The 21805-nt window shown below is 45.0% G+C and overlaps 1 protein-coding gene across 2 annotated transcripts in view; it reads right to left on the bottom strand.

Moving 5' to 3' along the window:
* The window catches only part of CCDC93 (coiled-coil domain containing 93), a 1008240-nt gene that overhangs the window by 672626 nt on the left and 313809 nt on the right, over positions 1-21805 (bottom strand). Inside the window, exon 12 of one of the 2 annotated variants that reach the window (XM_069224342.1) lies at positions 19241-19357. In XM_069224342.1, coding sequence (XP_069080443.1) covers positions 19241-19357 — 117 coding nt within the window. The remainder of the gene's footprint in view (positions 1-19240; positions 19358-21805) is intronic. The other variant, XM_069224343.1, reaches the window with a different exon arrangement.

Here is a 21805-nt window from a genome sequence, read left to right as displayed (position 1 = left end):
GCGAGCTCAAAGAACCAGTTTATGCAGGTTGAAGCTGGTGTATAGAGTTGTAACCGAGACAGCTTGAAGCTCACTGTCCCCTCTGGTCAATGTAATGGCTAACAAGAATACAGTCTTACGGGTCAGTAGCAAAGGAGGACAGCTCTCTAGGGGCTCGAATGTGGAACATATAGGGAATATCAGAACCAGAATGAGGTTCAATTGCTGCATGTCTGGGATGTCCTGTTTTCAGTGCTTATTTTTTGTGGATTTCAGTGGCATTTTATCAGTGTTTTCCAAACCTGCGCTTATCAGTGTTCATTTAGCTGCCTTATCCACAAAACAAACAAAAGCTGTGTTTTCCAATGTTTATAAAACTATTGTTTATCGCACTTATGTTATATAGCGCATATTTAATTTAAAGGCAAAGTAACGCAGTGTATATAGTGTTGTGTTTTCAATGTATTTTTGCTGGCCTGGTTTAAGCTTAGAAATCCTGTGTATTGTACACTCATTTGCATCTCATTAACTTTTACAATTACTGTCAGGACTCTGTCTGGTGTAAAGAACTATCAATAGATCAATAAAGTAAGAGTGCTATATAGATACATTTCTGGACACAGTTGAGTCATTCACCTACACTTCACTTATTATTACAACATTGTAGGGACAGTCAACTCTGCTAACAGCAGAGTTCCTTGTGAAACCTTTCACATGTTGAATTACAGCAGAATAACATGTATCTCTGCATTGTAAGACACCTAAAAATTGATGCTTCAAGCACGTTTGCCACTGCTTTTCTGCACTGTCTGTCTGACTACATTAAGGCAGTCCTGCTGCTGTGTGGATATTCATAACTGCCCAAGTGTCCCCATCGCAAATTTCTCACTTCAAGTCAGACCTGACCTTTTAACAGACTTCACGTTGTATTCTGGGACTTTAAATTTTACGGTCAAAATTGTAACTATGGGCTCAAAAACCCCAGTAGTAAAGTACAGTTTGCCCCAGGTGGTCTGAGATCCCGAGAAGTGCTGCAAGTCTAGGAAATTGTCCTGGCACTCTATCCAAGTCTAGAGGTGGACAGCCTTCTGACACAGGGTCCATGACCCCACCCTGCCCGATTGTTGCAGTACCATATAGAGTAGTGTTGTCTGTAAACACCTAAACAAGCCTTCCCTTGATGGATGGGAGGAAGCCCTTTAATGCCACACAAATCGGTAGTGGCTCCACAAGGTTTATATGGTGCATATTTACTGCCAGAGACCAATGTCCTTCGATATCCACTTCCCCCAGGTGGCCACCACATCCCAGTAGTGATGCATCGGTCACCACAGTCAACTCTGAGTGGGGGAAGGGAGAGGGGTCTGCCACTGACCCCCTCGCGGTTCAACAACTACCACTGCAGATCTTTTGCAATCACCTCTGAAATCTGGACCAGATTTGGCAAGATTCCCTTGTTGCTGTGCCCACCAGGTTTTTAGATCCCACTGCAGAGCCAAAATATGTCATATGGCATGCTTCACTAGCAGGATGCAGGAGGCCATCAATCCTAGGAGCCACAGAATCCGTCTCAATGAAACTCTGGACCGAGTCTGAACATCGGATCATAGCCCAATTGTCCTGGACTCTCTGAATAGGCAAAACACTGCACAGCATCCAGAATGAATCAGATGAAAGGCAGCATTTGAGAAGAAGTCAGGTGTGACTTTGCCATGTTGATAGTGAACACCCATGGAAGTAGTAGGTCACCTGTACTCTGGAGGTGGGTGACGATGGGCGTGTCTGCTTTCAAAAGCCAGTCATTGAGGAAAGGAAGGCTGGAACCCCTGACTTCCGCAGTTGAGCCACAACCACTGCCATGACTTTTGTGAACACCTGAGGGGAACTGGTGAGGCCAAAGGGAAGCAAAGCGAACAGGAAATGCTCCTCACTCAACATGAACCGCAGGTGATGCCTGTGAGTCTGCAGGATAGGGATGGGGAAATTTGCATCCTGGAGGTACAATGCTACCATACAGTCGGCCAGGTCCACGGCAGACAAAACCTGAGCCAAAGTGATCATCTTGAATTTCTCTTTCCTTAGAAAGACGCTGAAAGTGTGAAGATCAAGACAGGATGGAGGCCTTTGTCTTTTTCCAGCACAAGAAAATACCAGGAAAATTAACAACGGCCTGCGTCTGATGTTGACACCCTTGCAATAGCTCCTTTGACCTGCACTTCTTGATGGTGCAAGAAGAGATGTCCTCAGTCAGTCATTCCGAGGATGGTGATAAGGGAAGCGGATATTCAGAGAATGGAAGGGCATAACCCTGCTGCACAATTTGAAGCACTGATTATGTCGGAGGTCACTGAATGCCATTGGGACAGGTGGCGCCTGATCCTGCTGCCAACGGGATGGGTGTGCTGCATTGACGACGCATTGAAGATGGTTGGATGCTGCAGCAGCTGGAGGGGAAGCAGACTATTAAGTGGGGTGTAGGCCCAGCATCCTTTGTTAAACCCACATCTCCGGCCGCCAAAGGACTGGGAAGTTTACTGGCCAGAAGGGTAAGGTTGGAATTGCAGACGCCCAAGGGAGCCCCACGTAGCTGGGAAAAAGGACTGCTGCTGTTGCCGGCAATGACCCAGTTCTCCTTAAAGTGCTCGAGCACCATGTCAGCTTCGTCATCGAATAGGTCACACCGAATGGTGTGCTTCACTGCATCCCAGTCATCAACCAATGCCTGGTTCAGAATGGTTTGGGAAACATAGGCAGCAGCTGCACAACCGACTCCCACAAACAGTTAGTGTATCAGCTGAAGCTACATGCGTTGTTCACTGACAACAATGCCAAGGTAGTGGGAAAAAATATACACTTGCCAAAGGTATATAGCCTTTTGGCTTCCCTTTCTAATGGAGTAGTAGAGAATGCACTTGTGTTTACCTTGGCTATCGAGGCCTCCACCACACAGTTACTAGTTAGAAGAATGCTAGGAAAGGAAGGCTGGGCCTTCAGGGGCAGGCCGATGTCGGTGGGCAATCATTCTGTAGGATTTGGCCCGTGCCCCCATGAGAATGTCATTGGGGCCTCATTAAAAGAGAGAAGGGGCTGGTAGGAAATTGTGTTACTGGTTAAGGGGGGTGAAACCCAACTCGAGCACCAACAACAATCATTGTCAGGGTGAAACACAAACACTAAATTAACCTGTGCTTAACTTTCTGATACCTTCACATAAAAGCCATCAGGCTTAACTTAGCGACAATGTGTAAAGTATGTGTGCAGCACTTCACACAGCAATAAAAAGAAAACATAACACAAGAAAAAGCCCACACCATTTTAGACAAATGGAGTAAAATATAATAAAGTATTTGAGACCCAAAATTACAAAAATCCAATTAGTATAATTGTAGAAATAAAATTGCAATGATTTCAGGTAAATCTAGCTCCTGAAAGCTCAAACAGTTACTTGTGGGCATCCGGTCACAAGTTCATGCTGACTGCGATAGAGAGCGGGTCAGGTACACGACCAGATAAGTCCCATTGAAAGGATTACCTTCAAAAGTCCAGTGCAAAGAGTTACATTTGCTGTGGAGGGGGTCGCAAGGAGCAGGGACAGCAACACAGATAGTTGTCGATGTAGTGTAGCATGCTGGGCGCTGCGGATGGTCATCACTGTAGCATGGAGTTCCTGTATGGCATCGTGAATGATCGTGGCTGGAGATTCACAATGGCAATCACTGCGAGCTGTCAATGCTGTAGCGCAAACTGCAGATCTCACACTGCCGGTCATCGCTGGTGGACCCAGTAGCGCAAAGAGTTGAGTTCACCAGAGCTTCACATTGGCAGGTAGCAAGAATTTGCCACAAACAGGCTTGTTCATGGTCACGTGGATTCCAAAACTACAGAATTTCTCCTTTTCTAGGAGAGGGATTTCATGGATGCAACACCAAGGGCCCAGGACGTCAGAAGCACCTCTTGGAGATCAGAAACGAACTCTAGCAGAGGCCAACAGGGCTCAGGCACGTCCAATTGCAGGCCCCGTTACAGGTTCAGGCAGCAGGTCAGTTGGGCAGACACAGGGAAGTATCTGACGCTTGTTATGTCGATGTAGCTCAGAATAGGTCAGACCCTTGGAGACACTTCAACCTGGATCAAAGTGTGCAGGTCCAGTCTTATTTCTAGCAAGTACGGCAGTAGGCAACAGGGCAGCAGAGTAGCAGTTTGTCTGACAGGAGAGCAGCACAGCAGTCCTTCTTCTGTAGTATCCACAGGTTCAGAAGTGTGCTGAAGAGTTGGGTCTGAGGGTCCAAAATCAATACTTGATGCCAGCTATGAAGTAGGAGAAGGTTCTGGGGGTTTCCAACCTCAAAGGTGTGTGGAATTTTCTGCCTCCCTGCCCTGGACCTAGCTTGTCTGGGGACTCAAAATCCTAGTGTCAAACCTTTTGTGAGAGTGCTCCGGCAGAGCCTTTGTGATGTTCAAGTGTAGTGCCCTTCCTCTCACCACATCACAGATGGCACACACTGCCCACACCTGTTCCCCCTTTGTCTCATTGTCTGGTAGCAATACACAAAGACCAACTGCCAGCTACACCTAGTCATGTGACCCAGGAAACGGGCTGCGGGCACCAAATGGTTAGGACAAGAAAATGCCAACTTTCTTAAAGTAGCACGTTCAGAACTGTGACTTAAAATCCAACTTGACCATTATAGAGGATTTTACATTTCAATATTGTGTAGACACCAAACTTGAAATTTCTATCTGCTACCAATTAACAATTACCAATTGCTAAATATAATAAGGTAACCCAATGTCAATCAATAAGAGAGGTAGGCCTCGCAGTAGCAAAAAATGAATTTAAGGGTTTTCACTACCACAACATGTAAAACCTAAAAGCACATGTCCAACTCTTTACATGATGAGCACCAAGTCCTATAGGCTGGTTAGTGCCTACCCCTGAGGTGACATATGTACTGAAGTAGCCAGGTTAGGCCTGGGAAAGGGTGTATTTTGTCAGGTCGAAATCACAGTTAAATATGCACACACAGGCAGCAATGGCGGGCCTGAAACATGTTTAAAGGCTATTTAAGTGGGTGGCACAATCAGTGCTGCAGCCCACTAGTAGCATTTAATTTACAGGCCCTAGTTCCCTGTAGGGTCATTTTACTAGTGACTAACTAAATTAAATGTAGCAATTGGGTTGAAGTTAATCCTATTATGCTTAAAAGATAGAGCACAAGAACATTAGCACTGGCTAACTCGGGGATGCATTGAGCAGACCTCGCCACCTGCTCCACAAATGCAGGATCGGGGACTATAATCATGCCATGCAGACGTCAAAGAACACCTTGACTTCTTGAGCGTACTCAACATCGATGACAACTTGAAGCGGGATGATGATCGTCTGTGAATCAGCTCTGGATCTGCACAGAGCTGCCTTCTGTGTAGCCAGGTGCTACATCACCCAGTTGCAAACTGCCTTTTTGTGCATAGACTTACAGTCGGCAGAGGCCTTGGGATCATGGCCTGACCTCAGGAACCACAGGCAAACCAAGTGGGCCAGAGACAGACATCTGTCTTTGACACTCTTCACACGTTTTAAACCCCGTTTGTTTGTTGGGAGATATGTTCCTAGTTCAAGGGTGAAAAAAGTGCTTAAAATGACAGATGTAGCTCTCCAGATCCGCGCTGGTGGCACAGAAAGAAAGGAATTGATATCAGCACTGGGATGGCGCCTATGTAAGTTCCGCACGCATCACTTACAGCAGGGACAAGGTTGACGCGCATCTGCCCGGAGCCACCTACCATCGCAGAGAGGTACTGCTCAAGATTTTCCAGCCTGACGCCTGAGGAATTTTCTAAGGTGAGGAATCTTCAGTTAGAAGTCATTATCAGAGGAAAGGAACAATGTCATTCTCCCTACAATATTTAATGGCAAAAGGCAGAAAACAGCTGAAAACATGGTGGAAATGGTGTTGCTCACACTTTGCACACAAGAAGACAGTAATCTAGAGAAGGAGACACAGATTTTTGGTTTGAGTTCTGATTAATCATTAAAGACTGTCAAGAGACAGACTATTATTAGTATTAGGCTGCAGGTTTTTATTGATCCTAGGGTTTTCATCATAGCAAGCTTCTTGTTGGCAGTTACCTCATGGAAAGTCAGACATGACAGACCTGAATTATGGGCTACTTGCGTAGACGGGATAGACTTCAAATTAGCTTGACAGGGCGATGTAATATAAAAAAAAATAATGGTCCTTCCAAGGTTTTATATTTCTTTTGAGGAATTCACCCTGGAGCTCATGTTTATTTTTTAAATAAAGTTATATTCATACATTCTAACTGTATTCGGGCATACAAGAAGCCCAATGCACATGCTGTGCCTTTCAAAACTACCAGTGGCCCATGGGGGCTGGGCAGTACGACACCTAAAATGTTTCTACAGAGCAGCAATGGGCATTGGAATGTCATGGTTTTTCTGCTGGTCCATATGTGTGGCCTTATTATTTGCTATTCAAAATGCTCCCACGAAACACTGCTCTGAACTATGTTCTATGGCTTTCTTATTACAAGGAGTTTCATTTCATGACACTCAGTATCTTTTTATATTTATGGAAATCACACTTCAGGCTTTCCAAACACCACTAACCAATCAAGAATTGCCTTCTTGGGACAACCTACATTTGCCTTTTAGTTTTCTTGATTCTGTCTGCTCTGCCTGGCAGTAAGTTCTATTACAACAGCTTGAGTAGTTTTTCAATAATAAGGTATTCCCACTTTTCAATTAAGAAAAGCTAAGTATGGTATTCAGAAATTAGAATTTTGAAAATATTGCTATTCTATCACAATCCTGATATGATCGACACAGACTTGATTCCACTTTTGCATATACACCTTTGCAGGAAAGGGCAAAACCTGCATTAGAATGTTTTGCAACCTCTTTTGTTATAACTTTGAAGATGACGTGAGTATCGCGGCCAATGAATGGCCTTTGTACTGATAGACTCTAACTAATGGGTAAATGCTGGCTAATACTGCAAATGTGAAATTTTAGCTTTTCACGATGATCCATGAATGTATCCTACTCCCAAGAAGCTCTATATGTGATCATTGCTGTTACTCCTGCAGTTCCTGTTGCACACTACCAGATGCAGATAAACTACAAATATTAGCAACTTGTCTTTGCTTGGATCAAAAGTTGACTTGAAATTTTAATGGACTAAGGGATTATAACGGAGTGGAGATAGCCCCCTCAGCTAATCTCATTATGTTTTGCATAACTACTCATGCTCACCCACAATTGAGTGCATATTCTTAATTGAAACTGTTTCGACATTTCTGTATAGCAAAGGGTTGGCTCTATCAAGAACCCCTCTCAGTGGTGGGATATATTTTTTTTATATTTGTGGAATATTAATTTTTATATTGTAATGTGGGGATAAGAGGAAGTGACTAAAAACATTATGGAGACATGTTTCCATGTGTCTTGATAGGTATGCTTAGTCAAAGCTACAGACCTTGTTCTGCATGTTGCACTTTAGTATTTTAATACACTTTAACATTTATGGCGGGATAGGGTTTGGGAGGATTCGGGTGTACTATATGGTATGGCTGGAGATGCTTACTGTGCAGAATGCTAAGAAATACCATCTTGTGTCCAGTCAAGTATGTTTACTTAATCTTAGCAAAGGAACAATGTTTAAAGCATTTAACAGTACCAACCAATAGAATAAGAAAGGCACACAAGAAAGAGACAAGACACCGATTTTTAAAAACAGAGCAGATTTTTACAAAGTTTTAGAGACCATAATCATCAAAATCCACTAGAGGGTTCCGAGGATAAGGATATTAGAAATAATAAATAACTTTTATAACAACTACAAACAAGCACTGGCCAACAAAAAAGATTGGAAACTTTCAAAAAGAATGTAAAAGCTAGTTTGGCAACTCTGGCCCGAGTTGGGTGATCAGGTCCACTAGGACAGAGGTCTAAGGGGCCAGAAAGAATACTCTGGACAAATACCTGTCCACCAGAGTTTACTTTAGCAAAATCCAAATTTTACACGATGACCGCCGTAGACGACAATGGAGTGGTCGGGATGTTGGTGGATGCAGGCTCAAAGATCCTCAAGGATGCTCCTGATGCTGTGCGGTCAGCGGGGGTGAAGTCTAGTTGACTCCTTGGTCCACAGGTGAGTGGGGGGCGACTCTGACCACAGATCTCAGGGTCCCGCAAAGTACTCTAAGCAGGGTTCCAAGGGCTGTCAATGTAGAATTTGCACTTTTGCAACACAGCGGTCATGGTGTAATGCTTTGTTGGGGGTTAGTGTCTCTTGTGGTAGACAAATTCGGTCACAACCAACACCCACAATCAGCAGACACAGGTGCTCCTTTTGGCTGTCACCGAACTGTCCATGGGGTGCTCATCATCCTGTAGTGGCAAACCTTTTGCCGTGGCTAACAGAGATGCAACTTGGAGCAAGATAGCACAACCCTTGCTTGGTCATCAGGAGCAAGGAAGCCAACCCTAGAGGTGAAGCTACCTGAAGGCAATACACCCACTGTAAAATCGGCTTGGGGGAGAGCTTTCCCTCCCTGGCCCTGTATCCATGATGTCTACAGGAACAGAAAGCATTCTGCTCAGGGGTGGTGGGCCTGGCTACCCATCAAAGGTGGATCCCCCTTTGAAGCAAGCCTCTGGCTAACCTCCCTGAGTGGCCATCCAGGCAGAGAAAGAGACTCCACGCTGCTGCAGCACTGCCTTTGTTCCTGAGCCTGGGAGTCGCACGTCTCCCCAGGAGGTGTGTATGTATGCCTTTGTGAGGCTGCTGAAGGAGCAAAGCACAGAGTGGCAACTTTAAAAAAGTTGTCTACCTTTAATAGTGACATCAGTTTCAACCTGGCCCTCAGGCTACCTGATCCAGTTTGGTAGTCCCAGTCAAACGCTAGCCAGGTTAGAATGCCACCCAGTAACTCTGTATTAGCCAGTGGTGCTACCAACTTTGACCACAGAAAAATGACAATTTGGAAGTGCTGCTGCTAAGACATATCGTAAAACATTTGTCTTACTTAAGAAAATATTGATCCCTGCCACAGGACTCTCAAAGTCGAGTGACCAGGCGACTCAGATTTCCACAGACCGTCTCAGTTTTCAGTGGACTGTTCCGGCGCCTCAAAGCTTTTCCAAAATTACAACAAACGTCCTGGTTTTTGGAACAGCGATAAAGTCATTCTGCAAAGCAGAAATGGAACTGTTATTGCCTTTCAAGAGGGGCCTCTAAAGTGATTTATTGCATTATCTGTTTCTTTCCGGAAGCACAGAAGGAGATCGGTTGCATGCTCGCAAAAGTGGGAAGATGGAGTGTGGAGGAGGGCAGGGGCTCTGGCTGGAGGTCCTGCCACAGCTGTTATATAATGTAGCCTTGTAAATGCATAAGAATATATATATTTCACAAGCTTCTGTTGACGCTGCCTCCCCACATTAGATCGTCAGTGCTGCCCATGTAGACGCCACGTCACTTCCTCTCTCATATGCCAAAAAGGACAGGCACTCCGTGCGGGCAGTATAAAGTTGGAGTTTAATCCATCTGGCAGATACAAACAACAGAATGCGTTTCGGCAAGCTTTTGCCTTTGTCAGCCTTCAACTTTATACTGCCCGCACGGAGTGCCTCTCCTGTTTGGGAGATGGGAGAGGCAGTGAATGATGCACAAAGGTTACAGGGATGTTACAGTTAGGTTCTGAATTTACTCGCACAAAACCATAGAAATTCAGCAGTTAGGGTTATGTCAAGTAACTATAACTCGAGGACTAAGGTAATTATAATTTGCGCATTCGCCATGCACAGTTTTTTCTTCAAAACTTTGACTGCTAATGTTTCATTGATATTTTTATTGACATTATAAAAGTTGTCATGAGTGCTGTAATATCTGGGGTAATTAGCAGTGCATGGTGAAGGGGCGAGTTATAGTTAGCTTAGGGCACAAGTTATAGTTACTTGAAATAACTAACTATAAATGCTGAATTTCTCTGGTTTTGAGAGAATAAATTCAGAACCTAGGTCTAACATCCCTGTGGGCGTGAGTATGTCTGATTGCGCTCCAATATATGAAAGATGCATTCACCTCCACAAAGGGTTTCAGATCGTTTTTCAATATGGAATCGCAAAGTAAACGCACTTGCTTTGCCTTCGCCAAGCCCAGGAGTTAGGATAATTTGTCCTTTCCAGAAGTGGAGCTTCAACTGGGGCACCTGATACGTTTATATTTGTAAGTTCTTCCTGTTGAAGTTTAATTTCTGTAAAGAGCATCATGGCCAGAATGGAAGCTCACCTGCTTGTTTATTCAACAAGAGTCCACAGTTTTGCACAAAATGCCTATCCAACTACAGGGCTTTCAACTAGTTAGTTACTAAGTGCTACCTCGTTGGATGAATGGCCAGTGTGCAGGAGGGGGCAGTGCGGCCTCCTTCCACCAGCCTATTTCAGCCCGGGGACACCATCCCTCGGAGTCTGGTGATCTCTCCTCGGTGCCTTCCAGGTCACCCAGTGTGCAGTGGGACCGCGGGGGGAGCAAGCACTGCTGTCACAGACAGGAAGCTGCTAAACATGCAGTTCTGTGTCTGTAAGAGCAATAATTTCTTCTGTTTCTCTGCCCGCATGTTTGCGAGCAGGGAAACAGGGAAAAGCTCCACTCCCAGCAAGCGAGAGCTGTTTGACGGCTCTCACTTGCTGGGAACGGAGTTGTGTTTGCTCCAACTTGGCAGGAGCTGTCACCCCGGGACATAGCAGGAGCCGACCCTGGGGGTGGCGGTCCCAAGGGCCATTACTGGCTACACAAGGGGGGCCATGGAGATATGGTTGCATGTTAGCCCCAGGGAGGTGGCAGTCCCTGGGGGGGTTCACAGGATTCCCCCCTACTATTTTCAAAAAAAATTCCCCAGGAAGTTGGTGATAACCTGGGACGGCGCTCCACAATTGACCCTCTATCTTATTATTTGTCAGTCCTGGGGAGATGACGGTCTTCAAGGGCTTTTGGGGGCCACGAAGCCCCCAGCATATAATTGAATGTTAGACCCAGAGAGGTGGCGGCCCCCTGGGCTGGTGGGTGGAGGGGTCTGCAGGACCCCTTACTATGATTCAAGCAATTTTGCCCCAGGAGGTGGTAGTCCCCGGGGAGCAGGGTCCACCCCATACTACAGAATTTAAGTCCTGGTTGGTGGTGGTCCCTGAGGCATAAATAAGCCATAGGAGGAGGGCCACTAGCACCCCCTTCCTTTATTTTTTATATGCCCCCCGGGACTTGGCCCACGTGGGGCCTTTATTAAAACAAGCTTGGAGGGCCACAATGTAAAAAAAAAAAAAAAGGTTTGCTGCGAATTTGGGCCCCCCATGATGAATTTGTGGCAATTTCTTTTTTTTTTAAGTGCTTTTATTGCCCTGGGGGTCCTTCTGGGACCTCAGCACAAGAGCTAATGGGTTAGGGTGTCCTTTCCCTGACCCCTTTTTTTTTTTGATCTTTTTGTCAGGACTCTGCTGATGCCGAGTCCCAAGATGGCTGCCAACACTTCCTGGTTGAAGTGTAGGCAGCCAATCAAATCTGAGAAGTAATGCAAAGTCTTTGTACCTATAGATGTACAAATTTGGTTTTCGTTTAATTTCTCTTAAACCACTGAACGGATTTACATCAAATAACAAAAAGCGTAAACTGCACACCGAAAGCTACCTTTCTGCCAAATTTGGTGTAATGCCGTCCTGTGGTTTGGACAGGAGTCGTGTTCAAAGCATGGGAAATGCACTTTTTTGGCCCCTCCTTTTTGCTCAGCCTCGCTTGTCAGATGACCCCGAAACTTCCCAAGCACAACAAGATTATTTGGAACATTTTTTTTATTTTTTTATTTGTGAAGATTTGTCAAAGAGATAGGCAAGTAAAAAAAAAAAAAAACACTTTTTCAATGGAAAGGTATATATATATATATATATATATATATATATATATATATACAAAAAGAGAATAGAGAACTCTGGGTAGTTCCCAAGTTTAGGTGGAGAGCAGCTCTAGTAAGGAGCACTCAGCAACACCAGCGACACTCTACATTTGCTCACCTCAAATGTCTGTTTATCTAGCAAAGGTTTTAAGCATTGGATCAGCAAAGTGCTATCCACGCCGAACTAGACAGTGACAAAGTCTTTTGCCATTTATACAGCAAAATCTTTAAGCATAGGTTTGACACAGTGTCACCCTTGCCGAGCTGTAAAATGACAAAAGCCATTTACCACTCCAGGCACAGTATCACAGCTTTGGACTGCTAAAATACTGTAAAAGCCAACCTGGAATGAGCAAAAGCAACCCCTGACACGTGTTTCTCATTAGAGCTCATCAGAGAGGCTTAGCTTTGTCCGGACACAAGGGAGCACCCAGTATTAGTCAAAACAAATCCCTTTCAGGGTTAGAGTGATGCATACATTATGCAAAAAAGAGAATAGAGAACTCTGGGTAGTTCCCATATTTAGGTGGAGAACAGCTCTAGTAAGGAGCTTTCTGCAACACCAGCGACACTCTAGATTTGCTCACCTCAAATGTCTGTTTATCTAGCAAAGTTGTGAGCAAATCTAGAGTTGTGAGTAAATCCACCTAAACTTGGGAACTACCCAGAGTTCTCTATTCTCTTTTTTGCATAATTTATGCGTCATTCTAACCCTGAAAGGGATTTGTTTTGATATATATTGGTCCTACTTTTATGTCTGACCAGTCCCAGTTTTTGCTTCTCAAAATTTGGTCACCCCTTCTCTGGGCCTTCCTTAGGGGAGCCTTACCCATAAGGTTAAGGAATTCAGCGGCTTTGACATTGGTTTAAATTGCAAAGTCGAACTGGCAGTCAAAACACTGTCCTTCCAGTATGCAGTGGCAGGCTGGGAGCCATTTTGTAGCTTGTCACACGAAGGGTGGCACAAACAGTGTTTCAGCCCTGAAAGGACACTGTCTTACATTTCCTGGGTACCATGGGTACCATATAGAAGGCACTTATAAGTTAATCAGACCTTGCCAATTCAACATGTAATTTGTATAGGGTTAAATCACTGGCCCGAGGTCTGTTTGGCAGGCCTCGTGCACTGTCAGAGTCGAAAAACCAGCAGCTAAAAGTTTAAATGGGGGCAAGAAGTGGGGGTAAACCTGCAAAAAGACTGTTTTCTTACAGGGTTCATGATTCCAATACACTTTTGAACAAATGATTATGGTGATAATTGTTATTCAAATTTTTACGTTGCATTTTTCTATATATATATTTTTTACGTTTTGTACAAATCTCAAATTCTTTAATTTTAAGGTGATACCAAATCAATGTCACGTGTTACCACGCCTCTGTATGTTAAGAAATTCAATTTGAATGGAAATATGCAACAAATAAGAGACCTAAATATGGTCCATCCAACTCAAACTCGAGAAATCATTATCAGGGCACTGTCGAGGAAAAAGTTCAATCGCTGGGATCAACTCCCTTGAGATATTTTTAAAATAAAAAGGTGGCATGCATAAATGAGTTTATATACAGAGGCATATGAACAGTCAACCAGATAAAAATAAAGTAGTGGCTTCAAATGAAGCTACTCTTAAAGGCACCATGAAGCACTCACAGTCTATGCTTTGAGCTGGATAAGAGTATGGTATAGACAAGGCAGGGCCATAAGTAATGAAAAGGGTAGTGGAACCCCCCAGATTAGCTGGACAATGTGATCTTGGCAGCTCTCAATGATACCTTATACCTCATTCTAAATAAACAGAAAAGCTTTGTAATCGTTATGAATTTGTCATAAGGTACATAACATAGTATATTATGCAGTTAGAGGAGTGGAAGCACAAGGGTCAGGTGATTACGAAAAGTGGCAAGCTAAAAACTGTCATATACATTGGTAAGGAGGGAACCGTACATCCCTGTATACTGTTTTGAGTAAGTATTTCACTTTTAGTGCTACACAAAAACACCTACTCATTGACAAGCATACAAACATGCTGACTGGTTCTCCACAGAAACTTGGCAAACTGAGTAAATTGTCCTGGCCTAAAATATTATCAAAGAATTCTCTGTTAAGGTCTATGCTCATTTTTTTCTTGCCAACAATCTGGAATAACCTAAAGCAAAATACAGAATAAGTGATGTTACCAAATGTAGATGAAACTTTAAATTCTAAGTCAGGACCGGAGGCAAGAGTTATGCTCTCTTCCTTGTTTTATTTTACTTGCCCCAGATTCCACACAACAAAACTATCTTTTGCATCAACCCACAGGAAAAAATACAAAACTACAGCCAATCAGTCCATCAATCTTCAAATAACCGCACTACCCTCTGACGTCTTCCTCTTTCTTTTCCTGCTTGCCAGTAGATAAGTACCCTTCCATTCGCTATTAACCCCCTCTGGATGGGCACAGCGGGCTGTGATTTTCTTAGGGAACGCTAATTGCGCCCAATCAGAACAGTGCTGCTCTTTTTTGCTGAAAGTAGACCCCATCTGGGAGACATGGCGACCACAGAGGTGGGCCCTGCGGCCCAAGGGGGGCTCTTCGGGGAGCCTTTCATAAAGGAGCTGAGCAAGTTTGTTGCCATGTTCACGTCGCTTCACAAGGAGCAGGGTAGAATTTCCACTCTAGGATTTTTGTTGGGGCCGGTCATGGTAGGGGGCGCTCGACCGGCCGCTTCTATGTACAGGCCTCCTCAAAAGGTTCCAAGAAGTCACAGGAGCAGACCAGGCAGGGGACGTTCTTCGCCTCACGCAGAGCTTTCCGGGGAAGGTACCCCAGAGGTTCCTCCAGAGGACGCTTCCAAACCCAAGCAGGTAAGAGTTTCCCCTTTTTCCCTACTAAAAGTGGGAGGTAGGCTAGGCCGGTTTATGGAGGCGTGGGCAACCCTCACATCTGATGCATGGGTCTTACAGGCAGTCAGTGGGCTCTGCATGGAGTTCTACGGGATCCCACATCAGCCTAATGATGCTGACCTTTTCAAATCAGCAATCTTTACTGATAGATAAGGAAGTCGAATATCTCCCCAAGAAGGAGGCCATTACCACAACACAGCCCCATCCAAACAGGTTTCTAAGCAAAATATTTCTCGTGGACAAAAGGGATGGTGGCCAGAGACTGGTCATCAACCTCTGAGAGTTCAATGGGTGGCTCGTATACCGCCATTTCAAGATGGAGGGGATACACATCTTGAGGGACTTGTTGCATCCCAAGGATTGGATGGTTCGTTTGACCTTCAGGACGTGTACTTTTCCCCAGCACCGTAGGTCTCTCCAGTTCCAGTGGAGAAACCAGATGTTTGTATTCACCTCTCTGCCATTCGGGCTGTCGTTCGCCCCCCTGGTGTTTTACCAAAGTCCTCAAACCAGTGGTGAAGCACCTTCAGGCTCATGGTCTCTGACTCATAATATAATTGGACGACATTCTGCTGATGGAGCAATGCCCAATCCGTTTGGTGGATCAGCTTCAAAAGACAATTCAATTGTTGGAGCAATTAGGCTTCATTGTCAACAAAGGGAAGTCCCTTCTGACTCCCTCCAGGCAGACAACCTTTTTGGGGTTTGTGGTGAACTTGGGTCAAAAAACCCTGAATCTTCCCTCCCAAAAAATTGCCAAGGTTCGCCACCAGCTGCGGCAGACATTGTCCAGACCTTCTACCTCTCTCAGACAGGTGGCCCGCTTGGTGGGGCACCTTTCCTCATCGGTTCAGGCGATCTTCCTGGGCCTTCTCCATTATAGGGCCCTTCAATGCCTCAAGGCCTCCCATTTACAGAAGGGCCTCCAATACTCGGAGCAGATCCCTCTCTCGGACGAGGTCCAGGACGAGATGCAATGGTGGCTGGCAAACATGGAAGCCTGGAACGGGTGAGCCATATTTGGCTCAGACCCGGACAACGTGATAAGAGTCCGATGGCAGCAAATCCAGCTGGGGTGCCCGTTGTGGGGACTGGTGGAAAATGGTCTGCAGAGGAACGACAACTCCATATCAATTGTTTGAAGTTGAGGGCGGGATCCTTTGCAATAAAATGCTGAACGAGAGACATGGTTCAGGGCCACGTACTGTTGAAGATGGACAACTTATCAGACATACGGTATATCAACCATCGGGGGGGCACCAGATCCAAAGCCCTGGCAAATTTAGCCATGCACCTATGGGAGTATTGCCTCACAAACAGCATATTACTCATAGGGGAATATCTTCAGGGAAAATCCAAAGTGGTAGCAGATCGATATTCCAGGGAACGGTCGGATTCCAGCCTATGGCAGATGAAACCACAGGTGTTCACGGTGCTGGAAACCCAGTGGTGTCCGCTCTCGTTAGAGCTTTTTGCCTCAAGGTTGGAGCACCAGGTTCCCAGATTTTTTAATCGGCTGGCAGCGGCAACTGATGTTTTCCTGCAAGACTGGGCAAAGGAGCAGGGGTATGCTTTTCCCCTGTACTCAATGATCCTGAGGCTATCAGCTCACGTGAGGCGCCAGGGCGCAAGACTAGTTCTGATCACTTTCTGCTGGAGATCGCAAGTCTGGATTCCGGTTCTTCTGGAACTTTCATGGGATTCCAATCCCTCTACCCCATATGCCGGATCTCCGCAAGGATCCCCTGGGCAATCCTCATTCCCTGATTCTCCAGGGTTGGATGCCCTTCATGGCCTGGCAGATTTCATGCATCGCTGAAGAGCCTCAGGCCATTCGGAGGACGCTGAGAGAATGCTCTCTGTGGCTTGGGCAGACGGTACAGGTCCATGTGGCCAAGGTAAGTGTGTTGGTGTATTCAAAACCACCAGGATCCCCTGGAGTGCGACATGATCCCTATCGTAAACTTGCTGGCATCCCTGGCAGCAACAGAGAGTACCATACAGAACTGTCAACTCATATTGATCAGCCTTTTCGGCTGGCCATGTTCCAATCCAGGGCTCTCAAGTAGGAGAGCACCCTCTAGTGTGCAGAGTGATGTGAGGGATTCGCCTGGCTTTCCCCCTTGGCTTGCGGTACTCAGTCCTGTGGAACGCTAACAGTATGTTGCATCTCTTTCAGTCCTGGCAACAAAACAAATTATTGTACCGCAAGCAACTATCAGCGAAACTGGCTATGTTGCGTTGTTTAGTTCAGACGTCCGTGCCCTGGATATCACGGGATGCTCCTTTACTCCGGAAGGAGTTACTTTTCACATTTTGAGATGCACAAACTCAAATTTGAGTGTTGTGTCTTACCCAACCTTCAACAAATGTCCAAAACTGTGTGTTGTGCGTTGCTTGAAAGCGTACGAAGACATTGCGGAGGAGTTCCTCCCACTGGGGGAATGTCCGCTTTTTATCTCCCTCAGAAAGCCTTTCAAAGCAGTCTCCACCCCCTATCACTAGATGGATTCGATGGGTCATGCAGGAAGCAGGTATTTGTATTTCACAGTTCGGTGCCCATTCGGTGAGAGGCGCAATGGCCTCTAAGGCTTTCGCTCTGGGGGCACGGTTATAGGATATTATTAATGCGGCGGACTGGTACTCTGACTCAATGTTCAAAAGATGTTATTTTATGTCAGTCTTAAACATGGCCTCTTTGGTGTTGGATAAACTATGAACGAGCATAATTATATATATATATATATATATATATATATATATATATATATATATATATATATATATCTGCCTGGCTTTAATAATCGTGTTATGGATTGTTCTTGTTTTCTCTTTTTCTTCCTTAGGTTTTGTTAAGGAAGTTATGGACAATTGTCTCATTTATGTCATTTGGATATTTATAGGGTCAGACGGGACCAAAGTTGAATAACGTGAAGGAAGGGGAGGATCTTAGGCCGCACTCAATAAAGAAAAGACGTTGGAGGAACATGCGGTTATCTGAAGATTGATGGACTCTGATTGGCTGTATTTTTGTAGTTCTTTCCCGAGGGTTGATGAGAAAGATAATTTAGTTGTTGTTGAATCTGACACAAGAAAAATAAAAGAAAGAAGAGAGCAATATCCTCCCCTCCGTGTCCTTAATAGAATTTAAACTTTCCTTCATGTTCACTAGGAAATTTTTCATTCTCTGGTTAGTTTTCTAATTTAATCTGTGCTAATCCTCCATGTATGTGAACAGACAGAATGGTAACTAGCGGAGAGAGATGGTTCTTTCCAATATCAAAATGGTGACGTACGGTCATATGTACAAACTTCAAGATAAAGTTACATCACAAGCAAGCTGTCTCACAAAGGGACAAAGTTACACAGAGCAAGGAATTCGAACTGAAGGCACAATAGCTACCTTAAGTAGATCGTATTTGTCTATGGAGCCTTCCTTCATGTCATAGCCAACAGATCCGTAAACAGGCTTATAATAACCGGGCTCTGGCGTTACATGATTCCCACTGTTTTGGTAATATATTAGAGCGATACGAGAGATCCCCGACTGGGACTTTTTTCTTCCCATCTGCCTGTGGCCAATATAGGCTGCCCGTTCACAGGTAGAGCATTCAGTGGGAGACCTACGGATATCCCGGTGGCAGACAAAACACTTACATTTTACAACAACATAACTGTAGATGAAATGTTTAAACTGGATGCGATATCATTAAGGAACCATTCTCCAGAACCCTATAGGCATTTATGGGATTTTGCCACGGATGTGCAGGAACCCTGAATATTTTTAATTTCATTAATACTGGCTCCAGAGAACTATAAACCCAACAACAGACACAATAGTATAACTCAAATTCCCTATGTCTAAGGGTTTTCTCAAGATAGCCGGACTATATTACACCAAAAGATGTCTATTGTTATTTTACTGAATGTTAAATGGCTAGTAATATCGGTTGTTCAGACAAAATGGAGTCTAGGCTACAATATGCTCACAAAAGACTTAAGGTGCTTCTCATTATCTACTTGAGAGCAATCCATCTTCATTCAGTCTATAATTCTAGGTTTAGGATCAATATCTCAAATAGCCTTTGGAGAATTAGATCCGTGTCTTTTGAAAATAACAAATGCAACAGCAGACAGACCTAGTGTAGACATCCAGAGCCTCAGTAGAATGTGACTTTCTAACTAGCATCAGAAATGTTTCATACAGTTCATTACAGTAAATGAAAACAAATACAAGAGATGAAGCTTTACAAACGCCCCCAACGTAAATTTGACCAGTGAATGTTTGTGTGATTTGCTGATATCTATCACTTTTGTACAACAAATAAAGACTAGCGCTAAAAAAAAGTCTACTTTAATTCTTTTGGAAAAAAATACAAGCAGCAACCCAATAGTGGGATATAGCAGTACCTCATCCAGGAGTTTCGCCTTTTGTACAATCTGCTTGTTGAGAGACGTTATTTTTCGGCGATGCTGTTGTGTTGCTCCTAACTTTTCAGGGCGTTCTTCTGCAGAAAGTTCAGACTGCTTCAAAAGAAAAAACGAATGTTGAAAAACTGTACTGGCATTTCTTGAACAGAAAATTACTTGAAGAACAAGTTACTTACCTTCGGTAACGCCTTATCTGATAGAGACATACTCTAGTTGCAGATTCTTTATCTTAGAATTTCCCCCAGGCGTCAGTCTGGATCTGGGGATATTTCCCGAGCAGCACCCATGCGTGCAGTCAGGTGGAGTCTGTTGGCTCCGCTTCAGTCGGTTATCTCTGCTTACGTCATCAGCATCGTGCATGCCGGATAGAACGCAGTGGGACCAATATGTAGGTGCCACCCCTATGCAATGACGTCAGTTTCTTTTCACAACTTTCCACGCTAGAAGCGCAGAGCCATGAACAACACTGATCATTGGTATGTCAAAACTAGGTCCCTGTCTCTAGAAATCAGTTCGCAGAGCAGAGAGGATGGGTGGGTCGGAAATTAATCTGCAACTAGAATATGTCTCTACCACATAAGGCCTTACAAAAGGTAAGTAACTTGTTCATCTGGTAGAGACTTCTAGTTGCAGATTCCTTATCTTAGAATAGATACCCAAGCAATACCATTCCCAGAGGAGAGTTTGCAAACTAAGATCCTACTGGGAAGTCCTGCGGGACTGAACGGATAAAGAGCCTGTCCCTTCGGACCTGACTATCCAGGCAGTAGTGTTTGGTGAACGTGTGCAAGGATGCTCATGTTGCTGCCTGACAGATGTCCAGGATTGGAACTCCGCGTGCTAACACAGTAGTTGCAGCTGTCGCTCTGGTAGAGTGAGTGCACAAACCTTCTAGGGGTTGCTTGTTAGCCAATGCGTAGCACATTTTAATGCAGAGAACAACCCATCCAGAGATGATTCTCTTCTGCACTGCCCGAACTTTCTTCGCACCCACATACCCAACAAAGAGTTGACCATCTACCTGGAGCTCTTTGGCATGATCAAGGTAGAACGTCAGTGCTCTTATTTTGTCCAGTCGGTGGAGTCTATCCTCTTCCTTAGAAGGATGTGGGTGTGCATAAAAAGTAGGAAAGCTGATAGATTGGCCCTCATGAAAGGGCATGACCACTCTCAGCAAAAAAGAAGCACCACTTTGTCAGGATAGATGGAATGGTAGGGCGGCTTAGATGACAATGCCTGCAGCTCACTCACCCTGCGGGCAGGTGTAATAGCCACAGAGAAGGCTGTTTTTAAAGTTAGAAGCCTGAGAGGACAATTCTGAAGAGGCTCAAAAGGAGCACACATGAGAAATGGCAGAACCAAATGAAATCCCATTGGGGCATGATCAATGGTGCTGGAGGAAACATGTCGGTAAGACACTTAAGGAACCTACTGGCAACAGGAGACATAAAAAAAGAGGGTTGGTCAGGTAATCTCAGAAATGCAGACACAACAGACAAATAACCTTTGAGGGTCCCCAAAGCAGAGCCCTGCTGTGCCAAAGAAAGTATCAACATGAGGGCCTTGGAAAGAGGGGCAGAAAAGAGGTCAACAGACGTGTCTATGCACCTTGCCACAAGTTTGTTCCAATGACAGGGGTATACTGTTTTGGTGAAGAGACGCCTGGCTGCCAAGATAATATTACAGACTTTGGGCGGAAGATCAAAAGTTGTCAACTGCTGCCACTGAATCTCCAAGCAAGAAGGCAGAGACTGGATAGGTTCAGGTGGAGAACCCTCCCCTGCTGGTGCGACAGATGATCCTCCCAAAGGAGCAGTCTGAGCGATAGCCACGCTCAACAGCTTGGGATATCAGACTCTTTATGCCCAGTTTGGAGCCATACGAATTGCTTGGGCCTGGTCGTTCTTGATCTTCGTGAGAACTCTGGGCAGAAGTGGTATAGGCAGAAAGGCATACAGGAGGTCTGAGATCCAACTCAAGATGAAAAGCATTGTCGAGCAAATGCCCTCTTGGAAACTCCAGCACGCAAAACTGCTAACATTGAGTGTTCCCTGTAAAGGCGAACAGGTCTAATCAAGGCTCTCTCCACTGCTGAAAGAGACCTTGCACTTCCTCCAGATGGAGACGCTATTTGTGATCGACCAGGCATTGTCGGCTGAGTTTGTCTGCTCTAGCTATTCAGAGAGCCCGCAAGGTATTGAACCACCAGTGAAATGCCCTGATGTCCCAGCTATCACCAGAGGCTCAGAACCTCCTGAAAGAGTCCACAACCCGACACCGCCATGCTTGTTGCAGCACCAGTTGGCAATGGTGTTGACCATGAACACCTGCACTACTTTCCCTTTGAGAGAGGAAAAGAATGCTTTCAAAGCCAGCCTGATTGCCCTGAGCTCCAAAAGACTGATGTGGAGCCCGGACTCCACTCGAGACAAGACACCTCTGATCTCCGCCTCTCCCATGTGGCCGCCCCATCCCAGAAGTGATGCATCTGTCACTACTGTCAGATCTGGTTGGGGAAAGGAGAGGGATCTGCTTCTGACCCAA

This window comes from Pleurodeles waltl, chromosome 3_1 (genome assembly GCF_031143425.1).
Source record: "Pleurodeles waltl isolate 20211129_DDA chromosome 3_1, aPleWal1.hap1.20221129, whole genome shotgun sequence".
Taxonomy (NCBI): Eukaryota; Metazoa; Chordata; class Amphibia; order Caudata; family Salamandridae; genus Pleurodeles; species Pleurodeles waltl.
Note: the sequence above shows the minus strand (reverse complement) of the source record. Positions and strands in the feature narration are given on the sequence as shown.